The 22,957-nt window shown below is 42.2% G+C and overlaps 1 protein-coding gene across 3 annotated transcripts in view; it reads left to right on the plus strand.

Annotated features, from left to right (window-relative positions):
* DPP6 (dipeptidyl peptidase like 6) overlaps window positions 1-22,957 on the plus strand; it is a 2,034,493-nt gene that overhangs the window by 1,213,360 nt on the left and 798,176 nt on the right. For all 3 annotated transcript variants that reach the window (XM_069647934.1, XM_069647936.1, XM_069647935.1), the window contains exon 8: window positions 17,178-17,298. In XM_069647934.1, the coding sequence (XP_069504035.1) occupies window positions 17,178-17,298 (121 nt within the window). The remainder of the gene's footprint in view (window positions 1-17,177; window positions 17,299-22,957) is intronic.

Genomic DNA, 22,957 nt, shown 5'->3' on the forward strand with positions numbered 1-22,957 from the left:
GTCAAACTGTTCCCGATTTCAAAGTGCCACTGGGTTATTACAAGTCCCGGCAGCCTGGGATGTCAGGCACCAGAAACTGTGCGTACCCATGGGAATGGGCACACCGAAGCACCGGCACCATTTCTAACGGTTGCCGGTGCTTTGGTAAAAACCATCCATGCAGGGGGCGGCATGCTATAGCCTTGTGTATGGTATATTGTGTCCTAACATCCTATTTTTGAAAAATTGCAAAATCAGAAATCGCCTAGAATTGCCTATACTGATAGCACAGGGTCAAACCCTGCTCCACCCATGTGCAGGGCGAATCGTGCAGGTTGGTCAAATTGCACTATCACCAGTACACCCCAGACATGTCCTAACTTCCTATTTTTGAATCGGTAATCTCCCAAAATTGCGTATACTGATAGCACAGGGCCGGACACCGCTCTGTGCAGGGCGAATGGGTCAGGTTAGTCAGATTTCAGTACGGCCAGTACACCCCAGACTGGTATGGCGACCTTGGCTCAACATTTCAACCCACCAACTGTTTTGTGGCTGGAGCAAACCCGGACATACAAACACACGTTCACAAATATATATGTATCACAAGTATCTACTAAACACTCCCCCTTCCCATATTTCCGTCTCCTTACCAGACTTCATTGTTTCATTTCTTATTGCTAATTCTCCAGTTACCTCTCACCCTGTCAGTCAGTCAGATAACTTTATCTGGATTAGTCAATCTTTATAAGTAAAAACCACTCCATCGCAAATGCAAACAAGTACATAAGTTATTCCTTAACAAGGATACCATGAAAACAGGAATCAATGGCATACAGTAAAACATTTTAAGAACAATCAACTATAACAATTTCATTAAAGATTCTCGATATTTCAGTGGTCAGCAAAAGTAGAGTCCAGGCCATTTATGGACTTGAAGTAGAAAATATTGCACCGGTCTACATTGCGTAAAATTAAAGTTGCTCAATGCAATCTTTTATAGTACTCTCCTTATAAAAGCACATGCTGTACAAAAAAAAAAGAAAAGTGAATAAAGTCTTTAAGGGGAGCATCAAATAATAGTCAAGAAGATGGACCACCCTGTCTATTCGTCAGAATATCTTCTACTAATGCTTTGCCCTTCTTATTCCCCCCTTATACCTCACCTGCCACTATTCCCTTCCATTGAAGCAATCTTTTTTCTTACAATCCCTCTTTCTTTATTTCATCACTTGCTCCTTCTATATCTCCCCTATACACACGTTTCTTTCCTTTCAGCTGACCTGGCAGCATCCAACCCTTACTTTAACATCTCAACAACACTTGACAACCATTATCCATCCCATCCTTTTCTCCCTTCTTGCAACCCTCCTCAGTCCAGGCTATCTCCATCCCTTCACTCTCTTAGAACCTCTGTTCAGAAGGCTGAGTGCCGTTAGAAAGGAATCGCACTCCCCCAATGATCGTTCTGCTCTCACTACTCTTCACTCATCCCACGTGTCTCTTCTACTTTGCTCTGAAATTATATTTCTCTGAACGTACACAATCACTCTCCCCCACCCTCAATGTCTTTTCCAACTCTTAAATCACATCATCGTCCACGTCCTATGAATCCCTCTCTTCTCTCACCGTCCTCAACGTCAGACTTTGCGGAATACTTTACTCCTAAACTTTCCTCACTTTGCTCCTTTTCACATGCCTGCTTCCCTTTCTGAACATCTTCCCTCATCTCTAATTCCCATCATCTATTCTTTTCTTCAACGTTATCTGACCTGCCTTTTCAATCTCTTTCATCCTCTACCTGCTCCACCTCATTTAAACATGCAGATATCCTTCCTATTCTCAAGATGTCCTCCATCAACACTACGCTCCCGTCTAATTCCAGACTGATTTCATTCCTCCCATTTTTGTCCAAACTTCTTGAAAGAGTCATCTATAACCAAATCTATGCATTTCTAAACAAGCGCTCTATCCTCCCGTTTCCACCTATTCCACTCAAATGAAACCTCTCATCTACACGCATCAAACTCTTTTGTAACTGCATTTCACAGTAAACTGTCCTCTATACTCATGCTTCTGGATGTATTTGAGTCAGTGGAACAACCTACTCTTGTACATTCTCGAGGCCGATTTGGTCTCTCGGGATCTGTACTTCATTGTCTCCGTTCCTATCTCTCTGACAGCCGCTACTTTCTTTCCTGGGCTGGCCAGTCTTCTTCTTCCTGTTCCTTTACTCTTCAGCGTTCCTCAATGTTTTGTCCTTTTCCCTCCTACTTTTCTCTATTTATACTCTTCCCCTCTAACCCTTGAGTTATTCCTAACGGCCACTTTTAATCCGATGAGTCACAAATGTTTCTTTCATTTTCTTCCTTCTCTGATTCTCTGTTTCTTCCTGTCTTGCTGCCATATAATCTAGGATGAACATTCTTTTTCTTCAATTTAATCCTTCAAAACAAGGATTAGCTTCTTTCCTTCTTCTTTTCCCCTCCTACTGACCTTCTATTTCTCCCGCCTTTCTCCTCTTCAGCTGGAACTCTCAGCCTCGACATCGACTCTTCTCTTTCATTCTCCCCTTTATTTCTAACACCACCCACAATTGTCATTTTTATCTCTACAACCTTCATTACGCTCACCAGTTTCTCTCCTTTTATGCTACCAAAGTTCTCATATCCCCTCTTTTTTTCTCCCGCCTTCACTACTGCTCCTCTCTTCTAGTCAGCCTTCCCTACTCTCACCTTGCCACACTTTTCTCGGTTCTATGTGATTTCATCAACAGACTTTTCATCGCAGGGTTTTTTGCCGCGGATTTTTTTTTAAAAAAAACATTGATTTTTTTTTTTTTGGGGGTTACCCCCCAAATCCCCCATCCGTTTAATTATTTTAATATTCCCCTAGACACACCAAATTTATTTAATTTTTAACCCCAAAAAAAATCGATGTTTTTTTTTCGAAAAAAAAAAATTGCGGCAAAAAAACCTGCAATGAAAAGCCCGTCAATGAAATGACGGTATACCCTTCTAGTTCTTTCTATCTGATTTCTTTCCTTTGACACATGTCTCTCTTTAAATTGTCTCTGTATTGTCTATAAATGCCTCTATGACCTCACCCCTTTATACATCTCATCCGTCCCCTCATTTCAGTCTACTTCGCTCACTCTTCGCTCTCTTTTCCTCTTTCTTCTTACTTTCCCTAAACACTCCAGTACTTCTTCCCAGTTTCACCCCTTTTTACTTCCTGCTCCGAAATTCTGGAATACCATGCCCTTGCCAGTGCATTCCTCACCCGCCTATCTTATCTTTCAAACATGTCTAAAATATTGTTTTCTTTCTTCTCTCACTAATCCATATATTCTCTGTTGCCCAGATTTATCTATACAATTTTCACTGAAATTGTTCTGAATTATTGTAATCTCTGTAAAGCGCCTTGGTGAAAGCGCTTTATAAAATAAAATAAGCTCAGGTTAACAACATCACAAAAGGAATGTGAAACATTCAGTGTAGCATAACACAAGTAGCATAACAACATACCTACTTTAAATCTTGATATAAAACTATTAATTTAAAATTTAATATTTACAATCTAATATCCAAAGAGCAAAGTTATAGAATGTATTCGTGTGTTTAAATCCAGTGCCAGAGCTTAGACAGACAAAACTAGTGAAACACAATTGGCTGAAAGCCTCAGTCTACATTATTATACATTAGGGTCTTGATTGGTGAAGCCAGCAATAATATGCTTCCAATTCCTAACTGGAACTGGCACTCAGCAACCCTCACCTAATCCACATGCCCTCTCTTCACCACCCCACTAGTCCCAATGCCTACCACAGCTGTCTGTACTTATGTTCACAGACCTCCATGCCACCTCCATCTCATGATCCCCATTCACATATCCAAGGCGGCCATCTTTTGTCAGATCAACCTCCCCATTCATGAATAGGACACAGAGCCGCTCGGCTCCCTTCAGCAAAGGGAACATTTTGTAAACATTACTGAAGGACACTACCAGTGCCCCACACAACATGGTGGGGTGCTAATAGCAGAGGCAAAGCCAGGATTATGTAACAAGTGGGTCATGGAACTAATGTAGTAGGGCCAAGCCTAAGGGGAGCCCGTAGAGAGATTGGGGCTTGTTTTGCCCATGGCCGAATTCACAGGAGTGACCAATTGTAGGAAGGGAGAGGGAAGCAAACAAAGGAGGTTTGGGCAGAGGTTGTCCCTCTGAGAATTGTTTTTAAATTAAGGGTTAAAATGATAAATTTTACAGTACACTTTCTGTGATAAATTAGGTAAAATACCAACACAATTGATATTCGGTTTTGTATTGTAAAACGTGAAATACATTCCAGTAGATGCCAGTCCACCAACAATGTACAGGAGCATTTTCCAACACATTTTCATACTGCCTTTGCTCACTTTATACTAAGACTCTGCAAGTGTAAAATACATGTTCATACCGATTGTGCCCACACATGTCCATTCTGGTGCACCTATATATGCCAGTATTACCACCTACAAAATACTCCTGTTATCTTTGCCCATAATGCCAGAAATGATAATATAACAAAACATGTTCATGCTGCCTCTGCCAAAATATCTGATTATCCCATGTAACAACATACTCCTGCTGGATTTACCTTAATGGCAGTAAAAGAAAGCCACGCCTCAGTAAGAAAGCATGTCCTTGCTGGCCGCACAAATCCCAACCCCCAATATAAGAATGCTCATCATGTTGTATTTAACCCCTAATGCCAGTAAATAGTGTCACACCCCAGTAAGAAAACATTGCCTTGCAGGCTGCACAAACCCCTCCCTTCCCCAAATGTAAGAACACCTTTCATGTTGCCTTTGACCATCACATCAGTAAAACAATGCAATGCCACATTAAAGAAATATGCCATTCCCTAGCCCACGTAAAAACACTCATGTGGACTTTGCCCTTCACACGAGTACAAAATTCCATGCCACAGTAGTACCCAGCCAGTCCCACTGTACTATCCTCCCCCACCCCAAACCCTCCTTCATATAATAACACTTAAGTTGGTTTTGCTTTGCTCAATAACACCAGTAAAACATGCCATGCCCCGTCCCACAATGTTCATGCTACAGTACCCATCCCCGCCCTTGCATACAAACGCACACACACACACACAGCGTTACACAAACACACACACACAGCTACACATAGATACACACACACACAGATATTCACACAGCAAGTGATATTCACACATTCACACACACAGTTATATATAGAGATATACACACAAAAAGAAACAACACACCCATACACACACACATATCCACACAAATAGATATACACAGACATACAGAGATATACACATACACACATACAATGATATACACCTACAGAGAGAGAGAGAAACACAGAGATACACACATACCCACATAAACAGATGTAAACACACACAGAGATAAACACACAGATACACACACATACACATTCACAGCGATCAAAAATGTGAGGCAGACAAGTATATAGCTTTTTCTCACAAGTAGGCATCTTTATGTAAATAATGATGGTAAGAAAAACACCTTACTTTCCCTAACCTGACGAGGATTTCCCTACCTATTAAACTAAGGCTAAAGGAAAACACTCTAAAAGGGTTTCTGTCCCTCACACTTATACACATAACAAAACATATAGGTATTAGATGGCAATTCAAACTCAACAATTATTTGAACACAGAACTGTATAACTAAAAAAGTTCCTTGTAACCTGGGGCAGTTCGCCCTTCCCCAGGATTAAAGCAGGATTCTTAGATCAAAGTTCCAGTCAAGAAAGTTATTTTCAATATCAAATGTCTGTGCAAATATTGTAACAAAAAGTTAAACCCATAAGTCTTCCACATGGCACATGCATTAAATGCAACACAAGGTTCTCTTCCAATGTGACTGTTCAAAGTTTTAACAATTTTCTGCTTCAATAAAACCAATGGCACTTGGATTAAATGTAACACAAAGTTATCTTCCTTTTATCTTCCAACTCTTTGATTGTTAAATATATTTTCCTTCATACACAATAATAATGTGTCAGGATGAGTTTTTATCACAGTTCATATCATCACCTTCTAGTGGCCGTGCCACTTTCCATCACAACTTTCAACCACAAATTAGTAATTCAATGTCTTCTTCCTGTTCCACTAACCCACCAGGACTAACCACTAAAAAGTCCCTTTCCTGGCATACTCACCTGCCAGGATAAAACTCCTATGTGTACTACTACAGTGGTGTGGTTTACTTCAAACTTCATAAAAGATATTCACCTTCAAAAACATTGAGATTTATATCTTCTTTCACAAGGACATAATACCCATTGATGTCCTTTGTTCCTCTGACTTGTTTGCCACATGCAATGCAGGCCAATTTCATCTCCCTCTTGATACATATTACAAGGAGGGCTTCTTTCCTGCCACCATTGGGCTTCTTCTGCTTCACCAATAAACTGCTGATAAGTCTCTGATTCAGTTTTCTTCCTCTAGGAAAACATGTTTCCCTCTCATTTATTATTGTTTTTCTTTGGCTTGGGCAATGTTGGTTCTCCTGTTCAAGGATTGCCCCCTCTTTTCTTTTTCAATGGTAGTTATAATCATTTACAGCTCTTGCCCCCATCTTATCGCTTAGGAAATACTGGTTCCTTTTACCATGTATTACATCCTCTTTACTTTGGCATAAATGAATACAGTCTTTCAGTTTCCCACTCTTTATGTAGGAATTATTCCAAAAATACTTTACTTCATTAGTTTGTATTCAAAGTGTCTGTTTCCATACAGCAGCCTTTGATGGAGCGCCCCAGGGTTACCTCACATAGGCAGACTCACCTGTTTTCTTCTTCACTTCCTTCAGATTTGCTGCTGGTTCAACTACTGTTTACCACATCGGGATTCAAACGTTTGACCATTCCGGTCACATGATCCCGTGCCATCTGTGCTGGGAGTCTACTTCACTCCCTGAGTACTCCGATGCTTGCCAGCCACCGTGGTACAGAACAGAATTGGGAAAGCTCATCTGTCACACGGGATAGCCAGCCTCCACACCACTTCCCACTGCACAATCTCTGCACATTGAGGCCACAAATTCTACGACTCTCTCAGGAGCGTAATGCTTGAAAAACGCAGCGACATTCCCAGCGTCACCTCTCGGCTTCTGCTCCGCACACGGCTGATGAGTTCTCTTGGCCTGCACCTGAGGGGGTCTTAAGTAGTCACAAGACCCGCTCAGGTGTGGGCCATTAGAGCCATTAGACAGTGCATCAGAGTTCTGCACCTCTGAACTCCTCTTCATCATTCCAGTTCTTAAAGCATTATGGGACTTGAAGTCCCTAATGTCTTGAGTTATTGTATCCTTATTAAATTGATTCTGTTTAAAGGTTTTATTAGAGGTACTTTTTAGAGATGAATTTTTAAACTGATTACTGTTTGGTTCTTGGTTCTATATCTTATATTAAAAGGTTAACCTTAACCCTCAGGAATTATGGTATTAATTCTCTGATTACTATATACATTATTCTTATGCTGACCACAGGGGTCTTCATCACTAATACCTTGTGTGCTTCTGGGAAAGGACACTTTACTATGACAACACGATATTAGGTATTCTGGCAGTAGGGACACTTCAAGAAGATAAATACTGCATTTCTCCTGATGGAGTCTCATTATTCCCTTGGTCGCTTTCTCCTCCCATGTGACCCTCCCAGCCAATACTACCCACAGGCTTAGGATCAGGTACCCGCTGTCTTCCCCTTGCTTCCTGGGAGCAGACTTTTGGCAGGGATTGTGTGAGGACTCTGCAGGATTCATCTCAATATACACATATACAGAGAAATGTGCACACACATATACACAGAAAGAGGCAGACACACACAAGGACACAGATACACACAGAGAGACACATACAGAGATGTGCACATTATAGAGCTATACACACACAGACACATACAGAGATATACAGACACAAACAGCTGAGTGGGCATTTCACGATTGTTCTTGGGCGTGGCCCACTCAGGCCTTGCCCTATCCACGCCCCTGGTTAATAGTGTTAATTCTAAGGTTCTAGGTGGGGCTTAGTTGGTCATTGTGGCTGGAGCTGGCCTGCCGTTAGCAGCACGGCCTGTCTGCCAACACAGGAATTATTGCTAGAGTAGTCAGCAATTGTTGAATGTCCTCTGTAAGTATGCCACATTTTCAAAGAAGAGGGACTGTATCCAGCACATGTTGCTCAATGGGATGGACTTTGCACAAATTGAATTGCATTTCAAGTCAATGCTTTTTATACAAATCCACCTTTATACCCATTAACCAAGAAGTAACTTACAGACAGAACACTGCTTTTTTAGTGGTAATGGAATTAACACCATTTAATGCACTGCCAAAGTACAAGTTTGGTAACGAAGTGGAGGATTTAACTCCAGCCTGATGCTATAGTTATATTCTCCACTTTAATGCCAAATTCATCGGAATTACCGCCAAAATCCCAATGTAGTCGTATGGACTTAAAAAATGGGGATTATCACCGCCCTTCGAACATTTGTAATCCCGTGGTAAACCCACAGGACCAAGTGCCGGTTAAATGAAATTATTTGGGCAGTAATTCGGCAGAATTTGCAATTAGGCCCATAGTCTCTGCACACGTCGACACATGTCATCATTCGCACGCCCTTCCAGTGGTCGTTCATGAATAAGGTACCAGGGAACCCATGTCGCTTCAAGGTATCCACCCTCAACTTGCACATCCATATTTTTATAGGATCGCAATTGTTATCCTAAGAATAATGTACTAAAAAATTGGTTCTTTTAGAGCCGCATTAATCACAATGCCCCTTGCATCCCTGCTTCGCTTAACCGTGTTAAATACAAACACATCTCTCCACAATAAGGTGTTTTCATGTTGTTATTATAGCCACACAATTTAGTGATTTGACGCGTTTTCTCTGCTTGTCTCGTTATTCATGCTACAGAGGTATGCCTTGCTAGGCAGAGACAGATGAAAGACATGTAAGGACATACACACACACACACACACACAGCCACACACACACAGACGTGTGTGCAGGCAGGAACATATAGGCAGCCATTTGAAAAGATTGTTGCATTTCTGCCCATTACATTTATTGCAGTTTATTCTTTCAGACGAGGCCTGGAATGCTTCTATTTCCCACATTAATTCCTATTGCCATCCAACCTCTAATTGAATTCCAGTTGCTATTCTGGTGAGTGGCTGCGGGCACGGTGTGTGACTGAAATGTTAACTTGCTTTCCACTATTCCAACCTATTCAGCCTTTGCAGAGTGACACATCAACACACACAGACTTACAAAAAGAGAACGCGGCTGGGCATAACTTACACACACAGCCTCACACACACACACTCTATTTACGCACACAGATTGCTTTCTCCAGACACATACGCACACTCACTCTCCCTGTAGACACGTTCTGCTTATACAAAGACACACACATACACACACTCTACACACACGGAATATATAGAACATAGCAAAGTGACCGCAATAGTGTCAATGTTGTGATACATGAGGTTATAAGAACCTGGGAGAATACACAAACCATGTTGTGTGGCACACAGCCGGATACCCGAAGCATAAGCTCCTTCTTGCGTCCTGTGCATTCCACCTTGATATGCAGAACCACAGGTTATTATGACACAATTGCCTTAATGAGAGAATATTCTGTAGAGTTCTTCACCTATGGCAGGTACGTCAGGTACGTAGTATGAGCACAACTCCAAAGGACAGGCCTACTTGCTGTTCCCCTTAACCTGTGTATGAGCACATCCTTCCACTCACGTGAACCTCATGTACACAGAAGACCTCAGGTAGGGGAAGCACCTTAAAGAGACACATTTGGACTTGGGCGATGAAGTTTGCTTGTAAGCTATTCTACATTGCTGCATCATCGGTGATCCTCGTCACTGCCCTTACTCAATGAGCATTTAACAAATCAGCGTACAGTCTCTGATTTGCACTATGCTAGGACGCAACAATTGTGTCTCATTGACTACCAAGCAATTGGGAAACGGACAATAGGGGACGACCAACTGAACTGTTAAGGCAAAGGAAACAGACGTCAAGCCTGTTTAGAAAAGAAAAGTGCACTGACAAGGTTGTCACACGTAGCATTTACAAGTGAGGCATGCAACATCATCCAGAACTGGCCTCAACCTATGCAAAGCGACCATAGAAAGTAAAGAGAAAAATTCAGATCTATCAGACACTCAACACAGAAACCACAGCAAAGAAAAAAACCCAAGTAACTCTAATATAAAGTCAAGAAGAGAAGAAAGACCTTGACTGAAGAGGAATCCCAAACACTGAAGCGAGAAGATCTTGGTGATCAGCTTGTGTGGGTTCAACCCCTGGCAGATCATAAACCTTCACAGCAGGCCCAAGGTAAGACACAGGGAGACAATTATCCTCAGAAGACAGTGAACGTGCAGAAGAGAGTGCAGCAAAGGAAGAGCTGGAACATTAACTCAATGAGTACCCTTAAGGCAGTCTAGGAAACCTGTACAGGTACAAACATAAGTTCTGGAATGCCATACTTGAAAAAGCACAAACAAGGTGAGGTTGTCAATAATAATGTCCTTTATGAAAATTGTACAGTTGAAACAACATTAGTGTTTTTCTGGGAGATTGGGTAGCCCCCTCATTCACAAATGAACCAGTGTCAACAATTTTAAACTACAGTCTTGTTGCAGAAGAAATCTTGCACTATGTGAACTCTCTGACTATAGATAGCAACGTGACCATACCCATGCTCAGCAGGACCTGCACTATGTGTGTGGTATGTGATGGATTCTATCCAATGTGTATGTTTAATCTTTTTTTAATCAAATTTCCCTTCTCCTTAGATTGATTCCATGAGAGGGCAATTCATTTGTTTGTGCATCAAATTTATATAATGCTTTTGTGTTTGAATATTAATTAAAATATGCAAAAACATTTTTAGACCCTTCAACCTCGTTACTGTCTATCTTTGATGGAATTCCTGTGAGCTTAGGTTAAAGGTTGGCTTTCTCCTGCTCTGCTAAAACAGCGGTTAACTTTTGAGTCACAAGCCTTTTTTGTTGTTTGACAAGGGTTCCGCCCTTTATGTGAGGGTTTGCTTGTGACTCATCTTTTTCCCTCAACCTCCCTGTGTTCTATTGATGTGATGAATCTGGACCATTTGTTTATTCTCCCAACAGGGGAGACACCCCCTGTGATGCTAGGGAGGTGGGTCTGCTATGCAAGACCCTCCCATGGGATCTGGGCAAGCAGGGTCTCACTGGAAGTGACTACCCTCTTGGAGACAAGGGGCCTCATTATGAGGTTGTCGGTATTCTGGTGGTATTACAGCCAAGATACTGGTAAACCTATAACACTGTTACTGACACTCAGTCCGGCAGAATTACTGCCTGATTACGAGTGCTGGTAAGTGATGTTAATTGCATGGAGTCCAATAGGACTCCATAGTCGGATCGGCCAGTAATACCAGTTACCTTTTGCTGGTGGGGTGCTGGAATTACCTCCAGCTCCTAGCTGGAGATAATTCCCGCTATCCCACAAGCAAACGTGGACTTTGCAGGTGCAGTAACATGCCGATAAATGGAATTACCGGAACATTATTCCTGCATCAGCAAATTCGTAATGAGGCCGATGGACTCCTGTTCCTGAGCGGAACCTCCCAGTCCAAACCACTGTGTCTACATATATGGATATGGAAAAGACTTTACTATCTCCTACAATTACTATATTCCATAAAGATCCTTCTTTGTATTTATTGGCTACAGGCAATGCTGAATACAGCCTGAACGCCACAGTCAGTGAAGAAGGACAACATTCTGTTTGTTCATATGACATGTGTAAGAGAGGAAACTCCTACAGAGAAGGAGGAACCGCTACACATAGGTGAGCCTCCACATCGATGACATCTTGGAGGGCAGAGCTAGTCTGGTCCACACAGCCTGCGGCAGCATGAGCGTGAGCAAAGTGCTCGCCAAACACCGAAAGGTTGGTGCTACACCGTACTGAGGAACCAAGGCCAGAGAAGGAACTGAGACAGGGATACCCACGTCTCATTTGGTTGCATAACCATGAGCGAGTAGGGGTGGGCTGGGAGTCTGGTAACGGACATTGAGACCAGATCCTTGGAAGGAGCCTGAATTCTAAAGCTCCATACAGACAGACTGTAACTAGAGAGAATGGCTGTCACAGGGAAAGCTAACAAGGTTATGGTAGCATGAGAAGCCATGTGCAAATCACCAATGACGAGAGGACCAAGTAAAATACAAACATTGCGAATAAGAGCTGTGAAAGCTATCTAGGTTACAAGAGCCTGAGAAACCCAAAAGTGGAAATACCCTATGAAAGGGAGACTGAGGAAAATAAAAACATTGTGAATAAGCGGTGGGAAAGCTATCACTCATCCTCTCCCCTCACGTCACCTGTTGATGCCTCTGGCCGGCTCTGCTCTGTGTGAGTCTCATCTTAGAGGTGTTCTCCTGCTCCTCTGGAAATCTCAAGGACTACATTGCCTCTGTTGCCTCAGCCAGGTGGATTCTGCGGTCACTCCTTGCCACTGGCTCCTTCCCTCTTTCCTCAAGAACTATCTTGTGCACCCTCTCCTCTAAGTGCAAGTGAAACTGTTCACTTGCACTTAATTTACCCTTCTCCTCCCTCCCACCTGAGCGTCCCCACTTTTCCCCATCCTGCACTCTCCTCTTCCCTCTCCCCATATTTCTTGTTACGGCACTTGCATGATGCAAATTCTCATGACCTAGTAGGAACGTTATTGTTTGTCTTCTTCCCTGTTCCCACCTCAACCTTCTCCTCCCCTCCCCCCTCTTCTTGTTACAGCACTTGCACGATCCAAATTGTCCCACGACCTAGTTGGAACATTATTGTTTGTTTTCCTCCCTAAAACTTCTCCTCCCCATCGCCCCGTCCCTTCTTCTTATTATGGCACCTGCACAATCTGAACTGTCTCACGACCTAGTAGGGACATTATTGTTTGTCTTATTCCCTGTTCCCCTTTAAACCCCCCCCCCCCCCATTTCTTGTAATGGCACTTGCACAATCGGAATGTCTCAAGACCAAATAGGAACAATATTGTTTTTTTTTTCTTTCTCCCTTGTAACACCCCCTCCCTTGATGCACCTTGAAACACCTTTTTGCTGTGTAGGCACATTATAAATACCCAATAAATAAATAAATACAAATAAAGAAGAGCTGGGAAAGCTATCAAGGTTATGGGAGCCTGAGAAACCTTAATGTGCAAATATCTTATGAAGAAGGGACCAAGGAAAAATACGAACACTGTGAATAAGATCTATAAAAGCTATTGAGGTTATGGGAGCGTGAGAAAAATAAATGTGCAACTACCTTATGAAGAGGGGACTGAGAAAAATAGGAACATTTTGATTAAGAGCTGTGAAAAGTACCGAGATTATTAGAGCCTGAGAAACCCAAATGTACAAATACCCTATGAAAGGAGAACCAAAGAAAATACTAACATTGTGAATAGCAGCTGGGGAAGCTATCAAGGTTACGGAACAGAAGAAACCGGTGGGTGCAACATTCTATGAAAGGAGGATTGAGAAAGAGATAACAGACCCTTTGAACTAAAACTGGGCAAGTAACAACAGGTACGAATTCCATTTTGGTTGTTTTCAATACATTTCAGAAGAAAGGGAATGTTTACAACAAGAGACTGGGATCAATATCCTGTGTTGTGAAAAAGGAACTTTTGAAGCCCCAGGCACATCACGTATAAATTGGTCCAAGCCGACACCCTGTTGAGGCTATTGAATAAAGCCTCCCAATTCCCTTTTAGTTAGATGTTTTTTTCCAAAGTGGTAAGGCCAGTAAGTAGATAGGATTCACACTGAAGAACTTTATTTTTGGCTTTAAAGCCCACCTTAGCTTTTATTTTATTAGGTAGGGAACTACCCCCATAGTGATAGGGTTAATTAGGCATTTCTATTATTTTATCTATATTTATAGAAATCAAAAGAAAATGTGACGGTTTGTGGCTTGGTGAAGCATTGTTCCTAATGCATTTCCATGCCGTTTCACTGATCTGCACCACATTTTTTCACAGTTACCTCTTGGGGACCTCTGGAAAATGACTGGCTAAATGACATTTGGACACCCCACCCCTTTCCCTGAATTTAGACAAAAGACACAATGTGTTTGTTGGTTTGAGTTTTGGTGAATCATTGTTTGTTATACAATACCACACAGTTTCATCAATCTGCACCAAATTTTGCATAGTAACCTTTTACTGGCTACATGACATTTGGACACCCCATCCTTTTCCCTGGATTTCAGCACCTTCACACGTGAGCCATATGGCTGAAATCAGTGAAAAATCAATGTGGTCGTAGAAGGGCCAGTCAAAACATGGGGAAAACAACTCAAAATCTGTATGGGACATCGAAAACCACATTCCAAGGCCCTAGGATGCATGGTTTGGAAGATATTTGAACTACAATGCACCACAACAAACTGCACCACGCCAGGGTGAGGTGACAGGTGGGGAGAAAGCACAGAAAGTCACAGTATGCAGCAGCAGACCAACTCTCACCTCCCCCCAACGTCTGCTCCGGGGTATGTCAGCCATCCACATTCACCCTTTCTCAATGCAGTTGTCTGAGTCCTTTTTCTGGTTCGCCACAGGTAGCTGTCTTTTTATGGTGATCACTGTGTTACATCAGTACTGTTTTTTCTGCTTATCCAATACATAAGAAATCATCAATTGGCATACATGCTGTGAAACATCCAAGAGTATATATGGCTTGAAACTTACACACTGGAAATTGTATTTATGCTCCTAGAGAACTAGAACCAATGTTACATTGTATCATGCAATTATAATGTCTGCATTTTCTGACAAAGTTCCATATCGCAGGCTGAGTGATGGCTGAGAAATAAACCAGGTGTCTAAAACCTATAAAGCTACACCACCATAGGTTGAGGGGAACTTCTCCAGAGCAGATGGGTTGACAGAAACAGACATGTTTATGAGCACCACAGCTCACTCAGTAATACCAGGGACATGCCCAGGCTCCCTTAGGTATCCTGGGAACTATCAAGGTCAGAATGGTGTTAGTTATTTTCCATCAGAAGGAGAGCCTAGCCGAGTGAGACACTCTTTGAAGGTGTGTTTTAACAGAAAGTACATGTCAGTGACAGAAGTTTGCACACTTCACTGAAGGCCCTTTTTTTCTGGCATTGCTGCTGCTCCCCTTGAATCAGAGAAAGGATTGCTTTCCTAGAATAGGAGGGGAGGACTTGGTGCTGCTGAGGTATGGGAAATGCTACTATGCAGAGTCAAAATCCAAGAATGCACCTTCCCTTGAGGTAATCACAGTTATTAGAGACATGCAAGGTCCTGGTAGCAAATTGACACCAGATGATAGATTTACAGTCCCATGGTTTGATTTCAAATTGCAAATCTCTCTTACAGTGTTCTCAAACCTGAAATCCCTCAAACAGCAAGGCACCACTCAGGATGTCCAGCAGGAAGATAAAAGTAAGCTTGTGATACAAGGAGATGTGGGTGTCAGGAGTATGGTGTATGAAATATGGACAATGTGTGCCTTTGCAGCAAGGGTGAACTGTGCAGAGAGAGAGAGAGAAGCAGAGGTGAAGGAGGTGACAAGGAGTGTCGTGGAGGGGAGTAACATTAACAAATGAGGATGTAAGGAGGAGCAATGGGGATGGGCTGAGCAGTGGAATTTGAAAAGGATGTGAAATTGAACATTATCAAGGAGGCCTAGAGAAGTGATTTGAGAGCTTAAAGAGGACGGGTAGCAGTACAAAATTATGGAGGAGGAACTGTGGACTATTGAGGTTAAGTGGAAGTCCACTGAGGAGGAGGTGGATAGAGAAAGCTCACACCAAAGTGGAAGAAATGACTGGTGAGCCACAGCGAGAAGAAGGTGTGGAGCTATTTAACTCCTGGCAGGTTGTTAACGAAGAGAGAACGTGAGCGAACCAAGAGGGGTGAGAGAAGTTGAAGAGCAGAAGGAGTAAGGGGGGAAAGACAAGGATGAGGATCAGCAGAATATGAGCAGCAGAACATGAGCAGCAGAACAAGCTGCTATTGAAGACCTAGGACTCTAGTGTGGCTCCAGCTGGTTGATGATCAAGGCCCGGGAAATGTCCTAACCGCCTACTAAATAGGTTAAGACTGAGAGACCTGAGTCCAATGCAGTCTAAAAGAGTCTTGTGCCTATTTCCTGTTCAGATGACCTCACACAACAAAGGAGGTGGTGCCAGGTTTTTAAGAGCAAAAGAGAACAATCGTAACAACCTGATGAATTTTTCATAAAAGCCATCAGGCCGAGAAATGTTTGCAGAGACACTGAACAACCCCAGGACTGTGACTAACATTCTTCTCCAAGAAGAAACAGTCAAAAGGAAAGATGGAAGTACTGAGGACGCCAGTCCTAAGACACACCTGAATAGTTTTGTGCTTTCTTGCCTCAGTCAATCCTACCTACCCCCCATTTTGTGTTATTTTTAATAAACACTATTAAATCCTATTTATTTCCTTTAAGTGATTCCTTGATCTCAAGCCATGATAATGCTCTTGTGATGTTATAATTCAATTATTTCTTTTAAATTTCTTCAATTATTATAGGGCATACATTATGCGTTTTTTCTCCTTTGCACGCAGTCCGCTCTAAGATCCAAAATGACCATTTAGGTTTTCGTTTTGAGTAACCTTCCAACATCAAATTAGGCTTTTCGTCAATAAGATGGCACAATTACTACACTACCAAAAAACGTGTCCCAAATGATTGCCCGCCAGAACAAAGCAGCATTAAGAGAAAATATATATATATGGTCAGTCTTCACAGGGCTTCCCTTCTCATGGTTGGATCGTGCTTTGTTACTCAAGTCGTTGCCAGCACCACTGAACTACTGAGCACAAAATTCTGTTCCGCTATATTAAGAACCTTAGGCTGCATCCTTCTAGGCAATACATTTTACAGGATAACTGCCTATTCCCATAACCTTTAGCAGGGCTACATAAGCAGAATGCACTCCCAGCTGTAAACATGTGGAAAATGTATCCATTGTTGGTTTTTTGGATTTTAAAATGTGTAATGTCTGCAAAGCAAAACTGGTTTTGAATCTGCTTTTAGTCATTCCCTGCTTTTATTTCCAACCAGATCTTCATCTTTGAGAATAACATATACTACCAGATGAACGTCGGTAGCAGCGCCATCCGACTGGTTGCCACTGGAAGAGAAGGAGTTGTGTTTAATGGCCTCAGTGACTGGTTGTACGAAGGTAGGACACTGACTGGAAGTACATAGAATTGATCTATGCCACACTATTACTTTGATGTCTAAAATATGACATGATATGATAGGTTATTTATAACGCGCTTAATACCCAGAGGTTTCTAAGTGCGGACCCGGGGATCGAACCTGTGTTGCTCAGTGTAGTCTTGCTTCCACAGCGAGCATGTTGCCCCTCAGCTATCCTCCCGAGACAAGGGAGCAAGTTCCAACATCAAATACATCAGTAGAAATCATAAAGGTGTTTTGAACATTGGGATCAATGTGTCCAACTTCTTGCATAACAAAGTATCGATTGGCAGTGTGCATACTTTTTGTATTCAACAGCTTCAATTTGATTATCATTGAGAATCAAGATCATTATTTTACCAACGTCATTGATGCACAAAATAAAAATGTCACCTGAAATTGTTTTAATATCTTGTATGATATGCCTGGAATTCATTGATCCTTTGTTATTGACAATGCAGAGATTTTAAATTTCTATAACGCCAGTAGCTTTTGTAACATCTTGAAAGAACATGCATAGCTGCATGTTGGTGAGTCTACTAAAATAAAGCATTTCAAGGAGCTGAACTGGCTTTAGTTGGGATTTTCTTTGGTCAGGTGACTTTATATTGAGTGATTATAGGTTTCCACACACCAAGCTTGTTGTTTCAATACATATGCGGACTTGGGTTGTTTCCCCATTTTCCATTTGTTTTGTTTAATAATAATTCTTCATACTTTTTATCAACTATGAACATATTTTTTTTATATCACTGTAAATGTAAACATTCATGGTACAATCGGGCAAACGCATGTTTCACTGAATTTATGAGCTTTTTCAGGACCTAAAATGCTTGAATTTTGATTTATGTTAATGGTCTCCAAAGCAAACCTTTTAGCATATTTCCATAACCTTCAGGTTTTTTGGGCCTTACCGGAATGTGGTCACTTATGTTTCTATGGTAATCTCACATCTAGTTTGTGTCTGCAATCCAAGGTTTTTTTAAATGTATTTTTTACTGGGAAATATTCGTTTTGAGTAAGTCTTGAAGCTCACTTGTATATAGGTTTCAAATAGCAAAGGTGTTGCATTGTTTCTGGGGCGCAACGTTTTGCTCAAATTCTAATTGTCTCCAATTGTTATTTATGAACCACTTAATATATAGTAGTACATGGACTTGATGTTAAGAATAATAGTTACCCAAGCAATTTGATGGTTTTGTGTTCTTGCTTCTTCGGTTTGTAGCTCAGAACCCTTCACAGTACTGAAGGTTACAGGTTTACAGACTGGCAAAGTTAAATGATAATGATTTCCATTTAAAAGTGACCATCAAGTTTAGAAAAACAGAGATGAAACACCTGGATTTAAATGTAGAGATTATTAATACAAAATTAACAACAGTGATGTATCATAAGCAAATGGCAAAACATTCTATTCTCCATCCATCTAGGTGCCAGCTGTCAAGAAGCAGTGATGGCTTAATCAAAATCATGCCACAACCCTGGAATCTGCCAAACTGCTTTTATTAAAATAGTCTAATTGGTGCATTTCTCATCTCTCTGTCAAAGTCAGATAATATTTCGGATACAACCAAAGCAAGTCTTTCTTCTTCCAGCAGAAAAGTCTCTCAAGATTACCCTGGTCTTGCCTCGATGTAACCCACAATCTATAGAGGCTTCTTAGTTTTCTTGTTGGTAGAGGTCAGTTGAGCCTTGTTGGGCTTTTCCACCGGAGCTCTTTTAGAAGTGTATTGGTGAGCTTGTTGCGTATTCTCCTGTGGACCTGGTACAGAGTTAGGCTACCTTTCCAACGATTCTTCCAGGCTTTGGCCCACCACTACAGTCAGAAAGTGGCTAGTTTTCTTGATGGTCATTGGGAAGGAGGCTTGCTTGAAGCGGTTAAGGGTTGCCTCTCTGTTTCTTGTGGAGTCTTTCCCTTTAGTTATCTAGGCTGACCAAATGTTTACCTCCCCTGTCCTTCTTACTCAACCCCCAATGTGAGATTGTACAATTGGGGCTGCTAACTACTCCTCTACTGTGGGCTCTCCTGACTCACCAGGCCACTTCACAATGCCATGTGCTCATACTTCCTGCCAGTAACCTCACACCGTCCTTAGTGCATGGTGCATATCTCCCACTCTGACTTTTTCTCTGACCTTGTTCTCTCTTCCCGCTCCTTGAAACGTTCATTCTCCACCTCCTCCTATGGTCTTACTTTCTCAGATCCTCCTTTCACCCGCTTTCACTCCTCAGTTCATCAACCCTCCTGCAGATTTTCCATTACTGTTCTCAACCCTCCTCCTCAGATTGTATTACATCCTTCCAACCCTCTGCTACACCTTTCACACCTTCCTCCAAATGACCTGCTCCTCTTCCTCTCTTCACCCGTCCACTTCTATTATGAATCTCTCCCCCACCTCCTAATACCCTCCTCCTTGTACCAGCATCTTCTTTCTCAATCGCTTCTGCTACTCCAGCCCCCGTCATCTCCTCTAGGTTCTAATCTCCAAACCCCTACCCCTCTGCCCTTCTAAAATCCTGTTGTGTACATGCCCGTTCACCACCCCTAATCCCCCCAGCTCCCCCACCCCTCAGGCCCGGCTATGTGAAATGGCTCGTATCCGAGAGTGATTTGCTTTCTTCATGTGGGATCGGTCCTTTTTTATATATCTATTTAATTTAATTTGCTTTTGATTGAGAGGTTCTTCTGCATGCCTGGGACTGTTATGAGATGGAGCCGGTCGGCCATTTTTAATATTTCCAGTCTGGTCTTGCACACGCATTGAGACTACTGAGTCTGCATCAGGTAAATACTGCCTCACCGCCGTGCAAATCCAGGAGAGCTCATTCTGCCTTCCAATTTTCGACAAAGAGTTTTGTTGTACCACGAGACCTGCACACCTCCTCCACAGAACATTAATTGAATTCCGATCAGTGGGTCCACACTTGAAGTGTCTCCGGAACCTACGTATGAGTCTCTGCCATACCTATAAATGGACACATAGTATTGCACGGACAAGTGATGAACCCTTGCGCCTGACCCAGGGGGTGGAGTGGGGACCACCACCTACTCCTTCATCACAAAGCTGGTGGTGGCACGCAGCCCCCCTATTCACTGTCCCACACAAACCGCAAGTGTTTGGCAGGGGAAATGATCCCATGCACTGTGATGAGGTCTAATGGTCAAAGCTAGGTGTGTGTGGTCAAGGTTCTTATTTTGAACAGGAAAACTTTCCAATGACAGATGTCAAATCAGATGATATGAAGATACTGGCAGCACAAACAAACCAATGGCATGCGGAACAAGTTAAAAGAGTTAATTATCCGGGAGCATAGTGAAGCAACAAACCCTAAATGAACATGTATTACCATGTTGATTTATGTAAACTATGCCGGACTCCACCAATGCAATGGGGGATGTTTAACTGAATGCTCATATATTGAATACGGTAAAATGCAGAAACTACTTTTAAATGAACATACATTCAGAGGGATAATTTATGAACAACTAATATGAACGAAAAGGCCTAACCAACTAGGGATTCCCGAAACAATCAAAAGCAGTCTATAGCCTGAGTACATTTGAAATCAACACATTATGTACATAAATAGACAGAAAAGTGACAGTCGTATGAAATACAGTTTAAATTAATGTATCATTTGCAAAACTCAATGTGTGGTATATCGTTTGACACACAGCTGCCACAACTATCCTATTAGCAGAACAGTAGGAACATTGTGAAAGACATAGTAAATATTATTAATGAATGCTTTGTATTTTTATCGATCCTTGGCTGGACATTTCATTTGTTTTGGAAATGCAGTACTGTTGCTTCTGCACTAGCTCACATCCCACTGAATAGTATAGTCTGCCCTTGGCCCAAAATATCAAGAGGGGAAGGAGGAAGACCATTTCTATTGTACCCTGTTTCATGACTTTGTTCAGAAACAATCCTTTCATCACATTTATTTGTATTTATTTGATATTGATATTTAAATAGCACACTTAACCTGGAGGCATCTAGGTGCTGTTCTTCGCATAAAGGTTACAAGGTTTACATATGGTGACTGTGATGAAAGAATTCCAAAATATGCTGCTGGCAAGAGCTTTTATGCTTTTTCCCTGACTGGTTTACTGAGATTTCCAATATAATTCTGTGTAAGCACCCAGCCCGGAAGCAACTCTATGATATGCCCCTGCTGATATTCAGTGTTCCCTAAAGGTCCACTGTGTCCTGTAAGAGTAACTTTGCACCGTCTGCTGTCCGCCCCAAATATGTCCTGACTGGGACCCTCCATAGAAAATACAGTATTCAGTCCAACTGTGTATCCTATGTAACTAAGCAAATCCAATGCAGATGTTGCCATATGTGGTCATGCTAGCTGCCAGCCTCAGAAGAGCAAGGACTACAGAGCAAGAACCGGACATGGTTAGATACTCAAATGATGTCTGGATTCCTGCCAGAAATTACCATCTGAAGAAAAGCCTTGGAAGATATGTAGAAATTATGTTGGAATTTGGCAACAATAGTGAGTAGGTGGCCTTCAAAATGTTGAATAGATGCACAATTTTCATTGTGAGTTGGGTGTCTGCACCTGTACCTGGCTAAACAATGGAATCAGGGTTTTGGGTCTAGTCCCTGAAATCTAGTGAGAAGATGTTTCTGATTGGAAGAGGGCAGCGGAGGAACCCTACCTGACTTCTTCATGGCAAGATTGATCTAACGTATATACTCCGCCAGTGTATGTGGCCACTTTACTTCTCAATGACTACAAGGAATCAAAGAACTGACCCACAGGCCCTTGATCCGATGGCCAGAGCTGTGTCACGAGTCTTAAGGACCCTCTGCCCTCAGGAGACCCTTGTAGCTTATCTCTCAGTAGGCTAGGACTAAAGTCACAGGACCACTGGACTATACAAGAGCATTGGGGCCAGAGGTAGAGGAGAATACAGTCTTATGTGAAGCAAGTATTCTGGAATAACCATTTGTAGTGAATCTACCAGCATGAAGTGGGTGATAGTAACATTCCAATACGTGGAAAAAGGGATGCTCCCCACAATGGGTGCTGGGGCATGTGACAAATCCAAAGGTCCCTTCTCCCCAGGGTGGAGCCATCCCATTTGAGGCTAGGGAGGTGAACCCACACAACAAGAACCTCTCCAGGGATCTTGGGAATTGGGACCTCACTGCGAGTGACTCCCTTCTCAGGGACAAGGACTCCCATTCCGATAAGGATCCATTACAAGGGGGCAGGTCCGTGATAAAATCTAGTGACAAGGTGTGCCAAGGTGCTGGTGGAATGTCTAAAGGCTGAAGAAGACCGGCGGGTTTTGTCTTTTGGCCTTTGTTTTGGGCGCAAACATCACAGGACATCACAAAAGATTTAATATCCTTTCGCCAGGAAGGCCACCAGAATTGTCGTTTAATTTTTTCCTCAGTTTTGGCAATGCCAGGATGTCCTTCCATCAGGGTATCATGATGACGGGAAATAACCAGTTCTTGCAATTCCTTTTCTGGCAGAAATAAGCGTCCTTGGAAGTAAGGTAGGCCATCGTTGACCGAAAAGTAAGACCCCCTTTGGATCCAATCCTGCAAGGCTGGAGAGTCCAGGAGTTGTTTTACCCGTGCTTGAATGTCTTCAAGGGTTTGTGAAGAGGT

Source organism: Ambystoma mexicanum, chromosome 2q (assembly GCF_040938575.1).
Source record: "Ambystoma mexicanum isolate Mex_15411 chromosome 2q, UKY_AmexF1_1, whole genome shotgun sequence".
Classification (NCBI taxonomy): Eukaryota; Metazoa; Chordata; class Amphibia; order Caudata; family Ambystomatidae; genus Ambystoma; species Ambystoma mexicanum.